We start from the raw sequence: 20,977 nt of genomic DNA, 5'->3' as shown, positions 1-20,977 counted from the left end.
AGCGCGCGTCCACGAGAATGGAAAGTGAAAGTGTGGAGCTACGGAGTTGAAACAGGGAGGGGAGGGGGGAGTGCAGTTGATTCCATCCCAGTCTCATGGGGTTTTTCACATATTCTACAAACTCCAGCTTTAACTAACCTGTCCAAACCAACTAAAAGGATCTCAACTCAATGTCAGAGGGTCTCTTAGTTTCAGTGGTGTCTTAGGAAATCTGTATTTGTTTCATCGTGTGGTTGTGTGCATGTATCTCCCTGGAGCTGGACGAGATGCAAAACACAACAAACATGTGACTCAATTTCAGCAAAGCAAAACAACATAGCAAGCGCGTAGCTGGGCTCTATTAAGCATTTGAGGGCGTAACATAATTCCATGCAACATTTAGTGAAATAAGACAGAGATCGCCCAAGGATGTAAGTAGTGCTTGAATTATGAGATGCACAAAATAAGGGAGGCAGAGAAGGAGGAAAGATGAAGGAGGAAAGATTGGGGGGGTCAACCGGATAAGTAATAAAGATGATGGAGATATGGAAAAGGAGTAGATGAAAAGGAGGAGGGAGACAGTGAAGAGAAAAGAAAAAAAACAGAGCAGAGAGTTCCTTCATTCTGCTTTCTGTCTTTGTGCGACCAGTAGGTTTAATGCTCAAACGTCCCCTCTCTCGCTCTCTCTGTCTGTTTACAATTACCGTGCCGCGAATGAATCTTCCACGAATGACCGCTCAACTGGCAGCCCTGACTAGTCAGGAACAAGGGAGCTATTAGTGGAGGAACTGAGGAAGGAAGGAAGAGGGGAAAGCCAAAGGGATGGCAGTCCAGCTCAGAGGCCCAGGGAGGGAGAGGAGAGGAGGGGAGAGGAAGGTAAGGAGGGAGGCAGCAAGGGGAAAGGCTTAGTGGAGGGAGCGAGAATGTAGGGTTCAGTGGAGTTATATAGCAAAGAGAGAAGGGCGATAGAGAAGGAGGGCACAGCCACATCTCCCTGAGGCGATCTGCTCGACGGAAGCAAAGATCCCAGAGGACGAGGAGGAGGAGGAAGAGGCCGTAGCATCCCCTCATCCCAGCCCGCTCATCACTCCCCCCCTCCGCCAGCAAGAAGAGGAGATGAAAGAGATTAGTTCTGGGGTCTGGCCTGGAGGACAGTAGACCAGGCAACCTCTGAAATTCTTTCAATTCTCAGGCAACAGGATTTAGGATGGGACCTCCCTGTGGCCCTTTGACACAAGAAATACATGAGAGCATTTCGTGGGTGAGACACTCTCAACCCCTTCCATCCCCCATCCAACCCATGTCAAGGTTTTTTCGGGCATGAGAGCGCTTCTGGGGACTTCCTGACAGCCATAAATTACTTTGACTTCAGAGATGACATGCGAGAGGGGGAAAAAAGAAGTACTGGTGACCTTTTTCTGCAAAAACCAACACACACATACACGCAGAGGTGCAATCCCAAACCTATGAAGCAGCCGCCTTTCACACGGTCATTCATCATGCAGAGCCTGTGAAAGAGGAAATGAAGTGACACTGGGCCGTCATCCTCTTTCCGATGCATCTGCCAAGTCCTTGCAGCAGGGCCACAGGGCCTCAAAGACCTCAGACGTGTTTCAGTCTCACTTTATTGCTGCATCTCTCCCTGACCTCAGGGGTCCTGCTGTAACTATCATAAAAGGTGCGCCTTAAACTCATCAACTAATTCATTTCTCAAAGAAGACAAGCCAGCCCACTTATCTTATATTGCTGCATTTTGGTAGGACAGAAACAAAGACAAAGGGTAAAAGAGACACAAGCCAGGAGGATTTAGCAGGATTGAATCCTGTGCCAGCAAGTGTTGCTATTCATTTTCCAGTTTCCAGTGTATCAGCTTGAATCAAAGTGAAGCGCAACAAAGTCAATGATTGTCACAATCAGCCCAAATGACATTATGATGTCGGGTATGGTCACTTACACTGTCCTTAAATAGTTAAGTGGTCTCAATTTCACAAACCAGCAATAGTTTAAACATACTGTACGTCAAGGAAGTTTAACTGGTAATGAAACAGTATTTATTACTGTCTATTTATCTATTTGACCTACATGGGCAAATGAGACCATCGGCGAGAAGACTGGCCATTTCAGTAAAGTTAGTTAATCTTAATGTCTGTCACTGGGTCTGATTCTGACTTATGTGGGAGAAGCAACTCATACAATTAAAATTGAGCATGCTGAGGATTCATTTTTGAGTCTCAAAGATTGAGGAAATAAGCTGCTCTGTAGTCTGGTGGTACGGCACTAAAACAAAGTTTACTTTGCTTCAGCATCGTCATGTTGCAGTTATTAATCTTACAAAGCAACAAATAGATACATGATCTTGTCGACATGCATCCTGCAAAGAGTTTTGTTATTATCAGTTAAGAGGATAAAAATAAATAAATACATTTTTTACAGCACTTGAGCTCTTTCATTTACACAGCTTTGTCTCCATTTTTGGACACAAGCATGTATTATAAAACAAAGCATCTCATGATAAGTCAAACATATGCAGGTTTCAGCTATTCAAATGTGAGGATTGTCATTGTTTTATATCAATATTAATACGATTTCTTTAGGTTTCGGACTGCTGGTCAAACAAAACAAGCAAATCTATACATCTCTTTGGGTTCTGAGGAATATATGAAGGGACTATTTTTTATTTCACTAAAGACTAAAGAAGTAATTGGAATAATAATCAGGACATTAGTCACAATCATTAGTTGCAGCCCTAATCCTAATGTTCATTATTCCTCTTAAACACAAAAAAAGCAGCTGTAGGCCTCATATATCCAAAGGAATCTACTTAACAACATGCTTAACCAACACTGATATATACATACAGCTCCGGTACATGGAAACACAACTCCAACTCTGACAGCCAAATGGTCTCCCTCACAGAAGGGCCTGGTGGGATTCATTTCATTTCAGCTACAATGGGTAACTTAAATCTTGATGAAGATGACTGAGGCCAGCAAAGGATATACATTGGGATACCGTTACCCCCCCGGCCTGACTGGTGCGCCTCTGAAATGACTGCAGCAAATAATAGCCCATTTGTTTAGCCATTTTCCAAACACGCCACTGGACCTTGTTGAAGTGAACAAAAAAGGCAGCACAAACCTGCTTTTTATCACAGGAGACACACTGTAGCTCACTGTAGCTCCCTTTGCGACATTACCGTACCCCCCTCTTCCTCCAACTCCCATTTCAAATCCCCCCAAAACTTACACCTTATCTACTTGTAAGCAGCTCTTAATGTGGTGTTGGGATCCCCAGAGCAGAGAGCCGGGCTCAGAGAGTTTCAGCAGGGGATATTTGGAACATACAAAGGGGGTATTATTTGTTGCACCCCCTCCAGTTGGCCCCCTACCAGTTTCTATTCTGTATGTGGGTCTGACTGTATCCTGATTGTGGTGAATGATGACTCCTTCCTACTCCCTGGTTTTTACATAGACTAGAGACCAGGCAGGCCGTTAAATGTCCCTTCAGGTGGCACAAGTATCAACCTATTAATCAGTGAATCTAAATGTAATACTTATGGTAAAGATTTGTTTCAAAGATTAAATCAAATTGATGTCAGAATATTCTATAACATCATTAAGGCAATTGAGTTACTTAATGTTAAGATATACTTTCTATTTCCTTTCTGCTCTGTATTTTGCCTGTGTGTTTAGGTGGAGGCGTGTTGTTTCAGGTACCAGTGAGAGATGAAATACAATCCAGGAAGGCCAGTGTGAGTAATAGATCCATGAGTTTAAAAAGCTTATCAGACGCTGAAACACTGCAAAGGGGTTTAAAATACTCAGACAGGATTTTACAACTCTGGACAGTTATTACGGTGGCAGTTGTTCTTGTCATAAGGCGAGCTGTAGAAACCTAGTGTTCATGTTACATCTACTAGGAATTGTGTGTTTTCAAATATTTGATTTGCTATCGCAGTGGGCATGCTGAAAGATATTGCCGCTCGGCAAAAATAGAGACGGGTCTCCAGACGATCTTAAAAAGAAGTCTGACTTTATATAAGCTTATGAGAAAATGACCCTACTTCTAACTTGATTTATTACCTTTATTACCTAAACAGTTTTCTACTGAGTTTATTGTCTCCACTGCTGGGTTTAGGTCTTCTGCAATACGGCATTATGTTCATTTGGAAGTTATGGTCCCATTTTGAGTAAAATAGATAAAGCAGGTTATGATTTAGGTCATGGCTACCTTGTGACTGGCGAGTCACTATCACGGTGTTTGCTCTGCTTGTCTGTGAAATCTATATAGTATTCTCCCTAGCTCCACCCTCTTGTCAAAATATGGGCACTACTGGCTCCAAAAAAAAAACCAACCCAATCAATCAATCAATCAACCGCAATGATGCCAAACTTGCAGCATCAAAACAGTAATGCACAAACCAAAGGATGACGTCACAGTACGTTACACTTAGTCTCATCGTACCACTATGTATAGAGGTGTGGGGTAGAATATGATGCAGCAGCATCAGCATGTGTTTCCCACACAGATATTTTACTTTGGCGGTCTGCCCAGGTATATTAGCAGCCACCTAAGTATATTTTTATATTTTTTTAAATCCATCTGAGAGAGCAGCGCCATCCGCGATCGATTAACTAGTGGACGATACGCCCTCGCTTTTACCCTCCGTTCTACTGTCAATCACACATGCTCTGCAGCCACAGAGACGCTCTCTGGTATTACATCACTCCTGTAATCTCACCGATTGTGATACGACCATTTAATGTAGGCCTACTTATGCCATTGTTTTTACCAGACTACTCCTGGTTGTTGCCATGTTGTTTGGTGCACATTGGTTTTGATCGGCTTCATAATTAACAGCCTTCCACCACACGCGACTCACTGGCTGTAATAATAACGGGATTGCGGGTAAAAAAGTCCTAAACATGAGGTGTGTTTTCGTTCGACCTTTTAAAACTTACCACCGACAAAGAAAGCAAATAAGGCTGCTGGTAGAGTAAAAACAAAGGAGAGGCAGCCAGTGTGCGTGCATTAAGGTGGACACTATGGGCAAACTCTTAAAGCGACTCTGAAGAAAGACAGTTGATTTTTGAGTCTCATTCTGAGGTTGTCAAACCGTATAGAAGATCCTGTCATTTGACGAAGATAAAAAAATAGAAAAAGGACAAAGGAATACAGAGAAAAGATGCTGAGACGTAAAAAGAGGAAAATATACTGGCACTCCAGCAGTATTGCATTGGGGGGGGTTTAGGAGTAGCATTTATGAGAATAAACGAGATTTCCTGAACTGAGAGCATTCCAAAGGCGCCGGTGGTCTCGGCTTGCCAAGAGGCAAGACGACACATGCTGGAGATGTCTGCCAGGTAGCAGAGCACAAAGAGCCCTCATTTCCTCCCTATCCCTCCCTCCCACACACACCCCCACCCCACACACACACACACACACACACACACACACACCAAGCATCCTCATGTCTTTCTCTGTCTAGCTCACCAAAACAGAGGAGTAGCTGACAGAATCGCAGAGTGTCTTTTGATTTAGAAGTGGCAAGTCTTCCTCTGGTAACCTCAACATAGAGAGCGCTCCAGTCAACAAACGGAAAAAGAATAAAAATAACATGCACGTACCTTGATCACCAGCTACAGTTACAAAAGAAATCACGCAGTTTCTTTAAATATCTTGACATTTTCTGTAACTGCCAACCAAGTGTTTTTTTTTGATAATATGTATGTCTGACACTTTCCTGACTGCTTATCTAATGTACATCAGAATAGGAATTCCCTTCATTGTAGAAAACTGCTGCACTTTCTTCAACTGAGCTAACTCTGTTTGTGTCTAGCTAACCAGAGTTAGTCTGGTCTTGCAGGTTTTCTTCTGTGTTTGGTTGGATTGGAAGCTTTTTGTGGTGGTATTCTTGGATGCACACATGTGTAAGCTGATACTAATACAGCCCTTGAAGTTTGATACTTGCCTGGGGATCCTGCTCCCCCAATGCTCACAAACACACACGCACAAGCACACGCACACGCACACAGCTTCCCAGAGCTCATCCATCCCTAGGTGGTATCCCATTACTTGCTTGCAAAGACACACACACACACACACACACACACACACTTTTTGTTTTCTTTTGCCACTGTAGCTTCACTAAGCCACAAGCCAAAACTCTCACTCTGCCTACTGCATCTTAGAGACACAACCTTGGCAGGAAATACTCTCATAACAGGATTGTGTTAAAGCAAAAGAAAAAAAAAAGATTCATATCAAAACTGTAGCTGGTGGTTAAAAACTCTGGATGAAAACAGTTAAAAAGAACAGAGAATTTAAGCAGAGAAACACTAATAGCTACAGTGTGGATAATATCGACAGCTCAGCTCAACTCAGCTCCAGCAGGACACCCTGTACTGTGGCAGCGGGGCCCTATTCAGAACTGTGCAGTCAGGAAAAAACAGTGAATAAGCTCTAATCCTTTAAGACAGCACCAATAGAGATTCCATCATGCTTGGCTCGTCACGAGAGGAGAGCAAAGCTTGGGAGATGATAACGTCAGGCCAACACAAAATAAAATATGGCCTGTTTTGACTGGCTGGCTTATAGCCGCTCTTTTAGCTAAGGGTTGTTTCCTGTTGAGTGGAGGCATGGCTCAGGTGGAGGTTTGTGCCAAAGAAAAGGCAAAACAAAAGGTATTCATGGGGCGAAACTGAGAGGATCCTCTGATGCCCTCGTGTGAGGGCGAATAACAAAGACTGAAATGTTTTGAGTGTTCACGTAAGGCTTTCTTCACTGAAGTCATAATGTACAGTCTTTATTGTCCAAAATTACATCAGTGCACTGAAACAGTAACAGAGACTTTCCTTTTAAATTACCAAGCATCTTTTTCTCCATCATGTTTTGTTAAAACAAAAGTATTCATATCATCTCACATTGGACATCATGTGTGCCAATAATGATATATCTGTGATAGGCCAATAACAGCCACTAATATCAGCCAACAACTCTAAAACAAGCAATTTAAAGAAGTCAATTTTATATTATGGGTAGTTCTGTTGGACGTTTTTCAACATTTTCTGTCATTTAAAGGTCAAGTGTGCATAATCTACAGAGATATATAGAGGCAAAAATGTAAATAATATTCATAATGATGTTTTCACCAGTGTATAATCACCTGCAAATAAAAATGTGTTGTGTTTTTGTTACCTTAGAATGAGCCATTTTTATCTACAGAGGGAGTGGGTCTTTTTCCACAGAGTCTGCCATGTTGCACCGCCACGTTTCTACTGTAGCCCAGAGCGGACAAACCAGAAGATGTCCCTAGAGAGTGCCTTTATGTTTGTTTTTGGGTTTTTTTCTTGTTTTTTTCCCCCCGCCTTATTGGCCTGCACCATACAGGTGAGTAAGATATGGGGTATTTCTTTTGTTGCAATCTGCAACCTCAGCCCTAGATGCCACTTAATCCCACACACTAGTGCTTTAATGGATCAAATGATGATACTATCATGAGAATGATCAACAGATTATTTAACCTTGAATCATTAGTTGCAGCCCCAGTTAATACACTACACATAAAAATGAGTTACAGTCACAATGATTTAGAACTTATTTGACACTTTCTCAACAGTCACGAGGTGGGAAACCCAACCACTCTGGTCTCCCAGGCAGGTGATAAAAGCATAAATCATTTGCAAAACACCTCTGATTAAGATCTGGAACACCAGCATGCAAGCATACATGAATGGAGAGCCACAAACACACACGCACAAACACAGAGGCACTGATGTGAGCTCTGAATGCAAGGGGGGGATCAAAGCTACACTTAGCTAATGCCTGAATATTTATAAAGTGGCCCTCTAATTACAGTCTGGTGGAATTTGCCTGTGATTACAATTAGCAATGTCCAGACTGGCTCAGAAAACACTGGCAGATGTTCAGGCTGTCCGAACAGGCCTTATGTCTGCTGTTTACTTTGTGTGACTCCCTTAAAGGAACTTGGGGCAGGATCAAGAAATAAGACTCAATAGTGACACGACGGCCGTTGTGGCCGTTAGGGTAACTGCAGCCATCAGCCAAGCCAGCGCGAGAGCGCGCATGAACTCTTCACAGCAGTGCAGCTGATGCCTTATCCCCTACACACATGAAGCAGCCAGGAAGCCGGCTCACTGTGTGTAGCGACACACAAGCGCAGCGATTTTCCGTTACGGTTGATGCAGTCTGAAAGGCACAGGCGAAAGCAAAGACGGCATATTGGGGGACAGAAATATCGTCTCTGATACGGGATTGCTGTGTGTAAGCGGCTAATATTACTACACAGACACAAACAAACCGTTAGCCTGTGGCTACATCCAGCTGCTAACGTCACCTCCCAGATAACAGGTTGGGCTTTGGGTCCCATATATAAAGGGACATATTTCTAACTATTCAGTTTCAGACTAAAGGACCATGGAAAATGTGCAGTCTGTAACTATTCAGTGTTACACAGCGGTGGACTAAGTTACATGTTTGCAGCTAACGCTACTTTGCACGTTAGGTCACTCCGAGTCCTCGTGATCTCATATGATTTTCAAATCAAGCTCTAAACATGACCTGTAATGTTTTCTTACCTGGTTACTAGGAAATGAGCCATGTCAGCATCTGTTTTCAGTCCCAATTCAAGTCTAAGCTGCCTCCATGAGTCGAACGCGTATCCGATGTGTATTCGGGTGCCAGCCCGGCTTTGGTCGTAATTTAGTTTCGACTCACGACATGCGGCTCATAAAACCTTTGTTTTCTGCTTAGTATGACTTTTTAGTGGACTTTGTGTGATGGTGGGTTGTTTGCGGGCCGTAGCAGAATCCATCACTACCCAAACACTAGTTTGGGTCCACCGGTCTTGTCTTCTTCTCGTAACCAAGGACACGCATTCAGCGTCATCGGTTGCACGTCCGCAAGACTACGCGGGAAATTCGGACCATGAATTGCAGTACATTATGCAGCACACAGCCTGTTCAAGGCAATGGAGAGATACGTGGGTGGGCTCATTCTTTTTTGGTTTTGAACGCTTCATCACCCATTAGCATTAAAAAACTTAAAATGCACGTTTATTTTTTTACAAATCCTGCCCCAAGTTCCTTTAAAGCCCAGTGAGCCACAGAGGGACTTCATGAATTGAAACACCTTGGTGGAAGAAGAAGAGCAGAGCAAGATGCAGATGCTGTCATACGTGTCCAGTTAAAAGATATAAATGCTGACTTTTGTGGGTCTTAGACTAACTCTGTGAAAACCAGCATGACTTACGAATTTAAATAGTGACCATGAAATAGTCACATGCGCTAGCTTGTGTTACTGGAAGTATGTGTTAGACCACAAGTCCGTGAAGGCTCATAAAATATCTTGCAAGGCCTCATGTTTCAGTGCCATATATCATGCTGCAGTGCTACATTTCCACGAATGACAAAAAAATGGATAGAACAACAAAATTACAGCTAAATTGAGAGAGACAACATTAAAAACCAAGAGCTGCTGAAAGTATCACAATCCAGTACTGCAGCATATTAAATAATACGACGCAGTCCCTTGAGATTTAAGTCAGCTTTCCTATGTGGTAAAAATGTATTTAGTGTGATATGTTTCCTGCTGTTGCCGGCCAAAAACAGTTGGCTCCATCTCACTTTTATCTAAAAAAGAAGACCATCTATCACTGAGTTCATACTTAGTCAGAGGTTGTATCACCACTGAGGACAGAGGTTTCCTTACTTTATTTACAGAGCAACATATGAACAGTGCTGAACCATTTTTTAAGCATTTGGCATGTATTCTGGCACGTTTCTAATCTGCAGAAATTGTCAGTATTGAATATAATTGTAAAAAGAGCGGACCCATGTCAAGTTTGGCACCATCTCCTGTTCAAAAGCCACACTACAGCACAGGGGGGCTGATTTTCAGAGGGAGGAGCCTCGAACATGAAGACGGAGAAAACCTTAAAACATGAGCATGAGTGGATAGACAAGACATTCTGAACTGGTGGCTGACGAGCTACACTGCTGGAAGATAAGACTCAATCTGTGTAGCTCATCAAAAACAATACTTATTCTAACGAACTTCACTTGACCCTGCTTCCAATTCAGTTTCACACCCAATTTTGTAATTTCGAATTAATCAGATAAGTACAACAAAGCTAACTGTAGTGTTTAACAGCAAAAATCTGGCAAACAGTATTTAGTTGTCAGGAAGGAAAGTTTTACAACCATTTATTTGTCGTCATTATTCTATCTAAGTAACGCCTGCGGAGCTGTTGATGAATCAGAACAGCTTTCTGGCAAAATTTCACCCACAACACAGTGAGCTACACAGGAACAGAGGAAATGTGTAAGTGCTTGTGGAACTCTGCATGTTGTGACTTATCAGTACAATTATAGTTTAATAGTATTTATGTTTATTAAAAACATAAACAGCCAACTGAAGGGCACTTAATGAGTAGCGGACAAGGATGTGAACTAGCATACTCAAGAGGATATTTGTGAATTTAATCAATTAATAGTTTGAGCTAAATGAGCTAAATCCTTTGAGCTAAATGCTAACTTCAGCATGCTAACATGGTCATATTTACAAGGCTAACATGCTGATGTAAAGCAGGTATAATGTTAACTATATTCATCAGTTTAGTTTAGCATGTTAGCATGGTACCATTTGTTAGCTTTTCTGCTTTTTATCGTTTACATTACATTTTCATCATAGCCTGAATGTATCTGGACTGTCCGATATCGGACATTGCAATATTTTCAGTCATTTGCAATATTTTTCACAATATTAAATATCTAACAGCTGTTACTGCATATTCTGGCTATTATTTTGAAAAGAAAATGCATGCAGAGCTGTCGTGGCAGCCGAGGCAATAGGCTATGATATTTGACGAGGTGGAAATGAGACCAAACTGGTGGAGGTTACTACATGTTAATTGGACTGATGTAGCGACATGCACGTGGTGCTTTAACAAACAGACATAGAGGACTTAGTTTCTAAGAAAAACGCCAGCTTGGCAATATTTTGGGTTTAAAGCGGGCGAAAAGGGCGAGCAAGGGATTTTAATGAGGCTACATGTCATCTTTGCCATAAGACGATATCGTCTATCTTGATATTTGGGCATGATACATTGTTACTTGCAGCCCTGAATATCATTTTATGTTGAATATAATATCACAACTGTCAAAGGGAAAGAAGAAAAAAAAATCCAGGGAAAGCCTGGGAGTCTCCCCTCAACTGACAGCTGTAAAATGCAGCCATGTTAATTGTTCCTGGAGTATCAGGATAGACATACTGTCCTTTCAACTGTAATTCTATTGCCTCTGTTTTATTTTCACCCCTTGATCTGATAAGAGCACAGTTGGGAACTTCTGGTCCCAAACAAAGACCCATCTGCTAGTAATCTTTCTCCACTGTAAGCACCCCAGCCTCCTGATAGCATGGATGAGCCCGCCGCACATTAGGGTAAACAAATGAGCTTTCAGTGAAACAACAAGCCAACACTATCTTTCCTCTGGATCAAGCCACCAGCAGATTCACAACACCAGCTAACTGGAGGAGAAAAGTATGTCAAAATGTGGCTTCGGACAAACTACAAATGCTTAAAGGGACGACTTGTTTGAGTGTGTGAGTTTATGTACTATCAGCTACATTGACAGCAGCTCGACAAACACAGTGACAGGGGGTTCTTCCTACTGAACAGGCTGGATAAATATTCCTGGTGGTGCTAATCAATCACCACGGCCCAGTCTCAGCAGGTCAGAGGTGGGCTTGGGTGACTGGCACAATACAAAGGAAAGAGGAAGTGTGAGAAGTTTTTTTAAGGTGGTGGGGGCAGCAGGAGGTGTGAGGGGGGTTGTTTAGTGACATGTCATCATGCAGAGGGATGGACTAACCTACTTAAACTAGCTATTGTGAGACTTGTAGTGGAAAGTCACAAAGTACATTTACTAAAGTACTGTACTGTAAAATATTGTACTGTACTCATTTTTCGACATTTGTTTTGTAACTTAAATTACTCTGCAGATTCAGATTCATGATAAACCAAATAAAGCATGGTGTAATGTTATAGATCAAGTTCACTTTTGGTACTCGAGTTTAAAAGTATTAGGATCAAAATATACTTCAAGTACATTTTTGAATAAATGACTTTTTCTTTTAAGAGAGTATCTCTACATTGTGGTATTACAACTTTTACCGAAGTACAAGATGTGAGTTCTTCTTCCACCTCTGGTTTAGTTACTTTATGCAATTGGATATCAAAAGTGGGAGATATGTGTTTATGTGTTTGGCACAAGAGCAGATCATTGTGGTTCGTCTGCAGTTAAACAACATTTATCACAGTTGTGATATAAAGGCGAGAGGAAGCAGAGGGACTCTGTGTGCTTGTGTGAAAACTATCTTTTTGTTATCCATTTGTTAGGATGTGATTCAGCTGCATTAGTCACATTATGTGCGTATGTTGTTGCATATCTGGTCTTGTTTCTCATGGATGTAATACAAAGGCCAGAGGAAGTTGGAGGACTTTGTGCATGTGCAAAAGGACAGGATGTCTTAGTTATAAAAGTTAAGCTTCAGTATTGTTACGACTTTGGGCCTCTTTAGTTTCTATTTATAAAGTGCTGGAGAGTCTAGATCGGATGAGAAACGAAACACATTCTTCATAAAGAAACTAACAGCTTTGACATTGAAAAAAACACGCACAAGCAGTTGTTTTTCATACGGGCAGAGAAAGACGATTAGATGGGCTTATCAGAGGCCTGCATTAGGAGACTTTCTACAAATATGACAAAAAAGACTTCTAGAACAACTTGTCAACCCTAGCTTTAAATCGCTCCAGAAAATTTAAATCACAAGATTAACATATAAAAATTTGGAAAAAGGGTTGACATCACTGTGAGCTTCTTTCTACCACTCTTTCAATGCTTCTTGCGACAACACTGCTGTTAAAAGTATGATTTGCGCCTGATTTCTGGCTTATGGATTATGATATAAGCAATGTTTAATATTTCATTTAAATCATCCCATTCTTGCTAAAATGCTTCCTAAATATCATAAAGTTCCAGTTTAACTCTACTCAGTATATCAAATAAAAATTATTGTGACTTTGCAGCCAAGTGGGGAAAGAGTTTCCCAACTCAAAACAGCCTCTTTTAAACCTGGTAAGAAGCGAAAATCCACACTGTCTTGTGGCTTTGGTTGAAAGATGGACACCAGGCTAGCTCCTTTCAAACTCAAGTAAACGCCACTTTCTCCTCTCTCTTCCTCTCTTCATCCCTTCCCACCCTGTCCATCAAACAGCTGAGGCCCCCAGGAGCCTCCTCTGCTGCACCAACAGTCGACAATGACTTCGTTGACACCAGAGCGTCCCATTAATCTTCATTTGTCCCATCATATCCTGCCATTGGTATGGAAATGCCCGCCCATCTCCGGTGTGAACTGTCAGTCAGTGTCGGTGCTGGCAGTGGGACAGTAAAGCTGGGTAGGGTGCTAAAACCATCAGGAGTGGAGGGCGAACATGGGGGGGCTATCTGTCCATTTGGCAGCTTCCTTTCCCAATGTATGTCATGGGTTCCTCATTCAAATGAGTTCAACCTTATAATACACACACACACACACACACACACACACACACACACACACAGACTCGCACTCGGTGGGGGGTGTGGGAGGGAGGAGGTAATCTGATTTCTCAGCTGCCCGGGAGACCACTTCCTGAGAGGGAGGCCTGGGGTTTCCCATCTGTCCACCCAGGGGCTTGACCCCCTACCTACTGTTGTAAGAGTTTCTTTCTCTCTCCAGTTTTCTCTTCATGCATCTCTTTCCCTCTCTGACACACACACATGCAAACACACTCTCAGGCTGTGTCTTAGCTGCCACACTGCTAATGGAGTTTGAAATGAGACGGCAACCAGTTGCAGAGGCGGAGGAAGTCGCTGTCATTCCCCCACCGCAGGGATGGATCAATTCTCCACAAGTGGGCTAGAATGGAGCGGGGGTGGAGTGTTTGGGGAGGGGGTTACCCAAAGTTTGTATGTGGGGGATTTCTCATAGTAGTATCTCCAAGTGGTGATAGTGAGTAGTTACCAGTTTATGTACAATAACTGCAGATGTGGCATCTTTTCTCCGATGACGATATGTGATTATTATGAATAAAAATAAAGTTAAAAAAAGAAAAAATGGAAATTGGAGTGGAAGATGGATGGAGATGAAAAGAAAAGGAAAACGTGTAATGTATTTCATACAAAATCCAAAATCCAAGTTAAATTTTGGGATTGAAAATTGTTCATCAACAGCTCAAAATATTTATTTATTTGTTATTCTACGAAGTGGTAGTATATGGTGTGCATCGATTTGCATATCAGTCAGTGCATTCACATTGCCTTAAGTAGCTTTACGCCGTTTTCTGATGTCTCAAACATCATTAGGGGTGTCATGACTCTCCAAGTCCACAGTTAGATTTCAGCACTGACGGCTATGCCATTGTCAGACTATCACATCTGGGTTTGTTAAGATCAACAAATCATTGGTTTTATACCCTTACAACTGTCATTTGCATTTTTAAATTCTTCTTTAAAAAGATAGGGGTATTTAACAGCTAGACTTCATCCTGGTGGCTTTTTGAAAGTTGGAGTTAGGCGAGTTCAAACAATAGTCACCAAAAATAAAGATTCCAGGATTCAACAAAATAAAGTGGTTTCTTAAGACATGCATCTGGAGAATCGAGATCCTGCTTTTGATTTTAGTGTTTGAAATCGAAAGGTCATTGTGATTGTTTTTCAATTTAGAGTCAAAACTGTGACACCCATGAACATCATGTTAACAAGAAACCCGGTTTCTAAAACCGTCACTTTAACTCCTAACTGCAAACTTAAGAATAAAAAATAATTATCAAATTTCTTCTGACTTTAAAATGCTTATTAGTGAAGACAAGGAGCGCATGCTTCTAAAAGAAATGATCCCAAACACTTGTCTTTCAGTCTGAACAAAAGTTACACAGATGGTACTTTTCCCTGGAAAGACAACTTTGTTTTTGCCAGAACTTGTATTTCCCAAATCTCTTAACTATAGGAAAATTAGTATAATGTTTTTATGACCACTAGTCATGATGGACGAAAATATCACAAAGAGAAAAAACACCAAAGCTGACAAATTCCTAGAAATTCCTATTTAAGTTAAATAGCTAAGAAAATGTCTTAAAAAGCAATCATTCCATACGTTTAGGTGCTGTTATTATAATAATCTTTAAATGATGGCTATTCTACTCTATAATCAACACTTCCTGACAGCATCAGAGATAATGAAGTATATCTATAGTAAGCAGGACTGGAGACCAAAAGAAAGAACACAGAAGAAAGACAGAGACAGACGGCAGCTTGAGCAGGAGCTTAAGAAGCACTACGACATTCTCCTTTCCTGTGTCCTTTCTGACAAGGCACAGACTCCTCCTTTGATCAGCACTCAGGACATTTCATTAGGACGGAGATGGGTGGATAAGAGGCCAAGAAAGCTTTTGTAGATGGGAAGAGGAAGAGGAGATAAAAGGGTAGAAACATTGAAAATGGACGGAAGGTAGGAGAATAAAAAGTCTGATAGTAAGATCTTTATTTTCTCAAATTGTCATTGAGAGGAAAAAGAGATAAACGTTTAACTCCCACCTGCAGTTTTAAATGGACTGTTTTTGAAGTGAAACTCTGTTGCAGGTATTCACTGGATTGAGCTTAATTAATACACACAACCACTAACTCCAAATTAAAAAATTTGATGTGAAATGTTCACTAAATGTGTTTCAATTCCCTTTTCAGTCATTTGATCTCTTGGAAGAGAACAAAAAGTCATTTGGCGCCATTCAGCCAAACAAACTACATGAGCCAAAACTCTAGATAGACTAAACCACTCCAAACATGTTTAAAACAAATGTACCCAAAACCAACAAGGTGTAAGACTGCTCCAGCATCTAATTCAACTGCACCAAAACAAGACAGTGACGGCATCTGAAGAGAGAGTCGAGAAGACAGACTGGAGCAAGCAACCTTTAACCTTATCAATCATGTACAACAGAGGAGGAGACAGAAAGGAGGAGACAAGAGAGACAAACACACAACATCCCCTAAACCATATAAATCAAGGACCAAAGAGGAGAAAGGAGCGATAAAGACAGAGAGCCAGCGTCTGTTTACCTTATCGATCATGTCGGGCCGGTTGGTGGCGGCCAGCACAGTGACGTCTCGGAGCTGCTCGATGCCGTCCATCTCTGTCAGGAGCTGAGCCAGGACCCGGTCGCCAACACCGCCGGAACCCGAGGAGCTGAAGGGGTGGATGAGAACATAAGATAGATGAGTGGATGGGATCGAAAAAGAGGGAAAGAGTGATGAGATTGATGTGATTGATGAGTGGATAAATGGATGATGGAGAGGTAAAAGGACTTATGTAAATTATCAAAAACTGGGAAAAAGGAAATTATTGATGGTGTAAAAGCTGAACTACAGAAAGATGATGGATGGATGGATGGATGGATGGATGGATGGATGGATGGATGGATTGGTGGGAGGACAGACAGACAGCATGTACTGTAAGAAATGAAGGAAACAAGAGTGCAATAAAGAAAGAGACAAATGGACTAATGGAAGAAAAGAGAGCGATGGGACAATCATGTGTGATGGATGATGGAGTGGATGATACAAATGAAAGCAACACTCAAGTTTCTGCTCTCAGGAGTCCAACACAACGCATGCCTCAAACTTTTCTCATTCATCAATAATATTTGCTGTATTACGAAATTAGGAAAATCACCCAGTTCCTGAATACCTTGAGGGAACTTTTGAATAGTTTCACTGACACTGTGATAGCAGGTTCTTTCATTAGCACAATTCTTCTTAATATAAAAAAAAGGAAAGGAAAGGCTTTGGCAGCAAAAGTGAGCTTTCCTGCCAATGACGTCCTCCTGAACTGCAACTCAAAACAAGGCCCCAGAAACCACTCAAATAAAGAAGCTTTCCTTTAGACAACGTTAGCAAATAGGTGTAACCCACATGGTTACTAAACCAGTATTTGTAGTTTAAATACAGTACCCCCGTTTGCCCACATGGTGGCACCCTCACCCTACGAGTAACCATGGACGCGTTGAACGTGATCTCGACGTGACCTGTGACCTGCACAGTCTTACCCGTCCGTCATTTTAGACCAAGCTGAGACACCGAGCAGAGCGGTCGCACATGTACCGAGCAGAAGGACCGGGGTATGTAAAGTGAACAAAACCACGATAAAACATCAGTAACTCTCGAGCAAAACCTTCATAAGTCTTCTGTTCATTAGGAAGTGTCGTTACGAGTTTGTGTGAAGGAGAGGGAGACCGAGTTCACCGTGTTAAGTGTCCCAGAGAACTCCGGTAAGAAAATGCTATGTTGCTTAGCAAGCCTCAGGCTAGTGTGGGTATTAGCATTGATAGAGAGAATTCCTATGACTGAAGTGAGTTCATAAAAACCAGTCGGAGTCCATGCTAAGTCCATGATATGTTTTGTTGATGTTTTAGACCTGCTCCAGTAGACCTGCTGTATTAATGTGTGCATTGAAAGCGAGCTGTAAAAAGATTGCTAGTGACTAGCGCGAAGCTAACGCTAAGCGCTCTAAGCTAATCGCGGCTAACCGCCGCTATGCTAATTCCAGGTGTTACCTGTTGAATGTGATGTAAATGCTAATGGTGAAGCTATCTAAGCTAATGTGGTACTAGCTGGTCAAGCTAATGAGCTTTACTGAGAGTCATGACGAGAAATACATGCAGCTATGGTACAGAAGTGTGGTTAAATGATACCAGGTCATGTTAATTATTTTTCTGGTCATTGGAATTAATGTGTTGAGTGTTTTTGCACTACAATTGGTTTAATATGTATTCTACTCAAAATAATTCATACTGTTTAGAGTTTATACTGTAACTTTATGGTTAAAAAGAGATAAAATGCTATGGTTAAAAGATAAATACTGTGTTAAAAATGTAAATTCTGATTTATTGAGCGGTTTATAAATATGAATATAGCTTTATTAAAATAAATAAGGTAATTTATGTTAATATTTAAGTTCATGATAAACAATAGTCATGGTAAACATGCTTAGACAGCACTGTAAAAATATATGCAGTCTCATTTAAAGCATTTAAATACTGTGTATCCTTTATTTGGGTATAAGTGTGAAGAAGTAGAGTGAAAGTGAAAGTAGAAGGATGTCAGTTGAATAGGAAGTAATGATTATTTGTTCTACACTCTTTGTGTAGACTGGTTTTTTGTGCTTCGACGGATTAGGACCCCAGATCCAGAATTCCGAGACAGGAGGTTTCGGTGGCGAGCCAATCCAGCGAGAGATTCAGACGGAGCGGGTCCAGCCTGGCCAGCTGTAGACCCAATCCGAGGAGCCGAGATATCGTTTCACTTCACACAGATAAGAACACATACACAAATCTACCCGGGTAGTAAGAACATTTGGACTGAACATTACACAGAACATAAACACAATTGAACATTGAACTCTGACCTTCAATAGAAGGATGGACAATTTTCTTTGAACTTTTTATTTTTTTATTATTTTCTTTAAATACAGAGAGCTCTATTTTTTGTGTTTTGTTTCAATTTTGCAATGTTTACTACTGTGACAATAAATTGTTTCACTACTACCAACTCTATCGAACCTAGCTGAATGTAGTGTTATTGTTGTTACTAGCCAGTTAAGACTACAGGCGCTACATAAAACTTGGCGAGCCAGCCAGGAGTTGGTTTAACTCTTTTGAGCGTGAAGTTTAACAGTGTAACATTTATTGTACGTTTCTGTAAGCATTGATGCTATTTGATTTGCATAAATTTACATTTTGGTCCAAAACCAACTATGGATACTGTTACAAGGGAAAATGTTAAAGTACCTAATGCACTGCTAATTAGTGGTGTAACTGGTTGTGATGTAGACAATGAAGTGTTTGAGTACCTGGGACAGTTTGGTAAGATTGAGAGGATTATTAAAGTTACCAGCAGAGAAGCTAAGTTCCAGAACTCAGCCATTGTGGAGTATAGTTCTGGTGAAGCTATTGAGCATCTTAAAGATACCTTACCTGTTGATAGACCCTCCAGTAGCCCAGACACTGTCCACCACATTGAGCTCTTGTCAGAGCTGTACACAGCAGACAGAAGTTCCACCTTAACTCAGACCTACCTAAGTGAACTGAAGGGTGTCGCTCAGCTAAGTGGGGCAGATTTCGCAAAGCTTTTAGAAGATGAGCTGGCTAGGATCCAAGCATCCACCAAAACCCAGACCACTCAACCTGCCGCATCAGGAAGTAATCAGGGATCTCACTACGCCAGCCCTGCACACTCCCCTGGTAGGACTACCCCTGAGCTTCAAACATCCCCAGTTGAGGTAGATGCAGCGGCCTTATCCCCACCCAAGGTCCCAATCCAGCACTTACCTTCTGAGCATCTCTCCACTCCAGAAATCCAAAAAGTGGTGGTCGAGCATGTCATCAAGAGCAGTGATCTTCCCCACCACTATCAAGGCAACACCAGACTCAGACCCTTTTCAGGGAGAATCCCTTGTCCCAGTGCAGAGTCAGATTTTGACACGTGGCGCAGCAACGTTGAGTTTTTCCTTGCAGACCCCACCATGTCTGCTACCCACACAACCAGGAAAATGGTTGAGAGTCTCTTTCTGCCTGCAGCCGCCATTGTGAAACACCTTGGGCCCAATGCATCTCCTCATGAGTATCTTGCCCTTCTTGACTCTGCTTATGGTATCATTGATGATGGTGATGAGCTTTTCGCGAAGTTCTTACACACAAACCAAGATCCTGGAGAAAAGCCTTCTGGCTATTTGCAGCGCTTGCAGACAATCTTGAGTAAGGTCATCAAAAGAGGTGGGTTAGCTGCTAGTGATTCCGACCGCCAGCTTCTTAAGCAGTTCTGTAGAGGCTGCTGGAGTAATGGTCTACTTACCAGTCTTCAGCTCGAACATAAGAAGAATAACCCTCCTCCTTTTCCAGAGTTACTCCTTTCAGTGCGCTCTGAGGAGGACAGACAAGCTGCCAAGTCCAGCAGGATGAAGCAGCACCTTGGGGCTAACAGAATGAAAGTACAGTCACACACGCTCTCAGTGGAGGACTATGCCACTACTGATGATGAAGCAACAGTTACCCCCTCTGACCCACAGAAGCTTGAAAAACAAATGGCGAAGCTACAAGCCCAAGTAGCTTCCTTGGAAGCTTCCTTAAGATCAAACCAAGCGTCTGCTAAGCCAGGTAGGAAACAAAAGGCTAAGCCCAAAGCTCCTGCTGAAGGAAATCCATCGCTTTCTCCAGAACCAAAACTTATCAATAGGAAGCCCCGCCCATGGTACTGCTTCAGGTGTGGCGAGGACGGCCACATCGCGCCTTCCTGCAACAATGAAGCAAACCCTGAATTAGTTGAAAAGAAGCGCAGAGAGCTAAAGCAAAAACAAGAAGCCTGGGAACAGAGTTTAAACTGAATGCAGTTCCTGCTGTGGGACAACCAGGAACTGTAACTGAGAATGATAGTCCCAACCCAAAAATTAGGACAAAAACATTCATTCGCTCACACAGAGTAGACCCCCAAGCTAAGCTCCCTCGAGGTCTTGTAGGGCAGAAATGTGTAGCAGATGTCAGTGTGTCAGGGGTTAACACTAGGTGTCTCCTAGACTCAGGGTCCCAGGTGACCACAGTAACCGCTTCCTTTTCCAGAACTCACCTGTCAGAGCACCCCATCCAGCCCTTCCAAGCCCTGGATGTTGAGGGCGCTAACGGTCAGAATGTCCCCTATTTAGGCTATGTACCCATCACTCTTAAGTTCCCCAGAGAATTTGTTGAAGCTGAGCCTGAAATCTCTACATTAGCCTTAGTGGTACCAGACCGCGGCAGTAACAGTGACTTACCCGTCCTCATTGGCACAAATGCATTAGACATTTTGTATGAAGAACATTGTATTGATAGAAACCCCAGTGACTTATCTTCTGT

At 42.1% G+C, this 20,977-nt stretch overlaps 1 protein-coding gene across 2 annotated transcripts in view; it reads right to left on the bottom strand.

The window, feature by feature from the left end:
- Positions 1-20,977, bottom strand: part of afg2a (AFG2 AAA ATPase homolog A) — a 146,677-nt gene that overhangs the window by 75,555 nt on the left and 50,145 nt on the right. For both annotated transcript variants that reach the window (XM_084352217.1, XM_084352218.1), the window contains exon 15: positions 16,155-16,281. In XM_084352217.1, coding sequence (XP_084208343.1) covers positions 16,155-16,281 — 127 coding nt within the window. The remainder of the gene's footprint in view (positions 1-16,154; positions 16,282-20,977) is intronic.

The sequence above is a fragment of the Pagrus pagrus genome, assembly GCF_965226575.1.
Source record: "Pagrus pagrus genome assembly, chromosome: 5".
NCBI classification, from domain to species: Eukaryota; Metazoa; Chordata; class Actinopteri; order Spariformes; family Sparidae; genus Pagrus; species Pagrus pagrus.
This window is presented reverse-complemented; position numbering and strand designations above follow the sequence as displayed.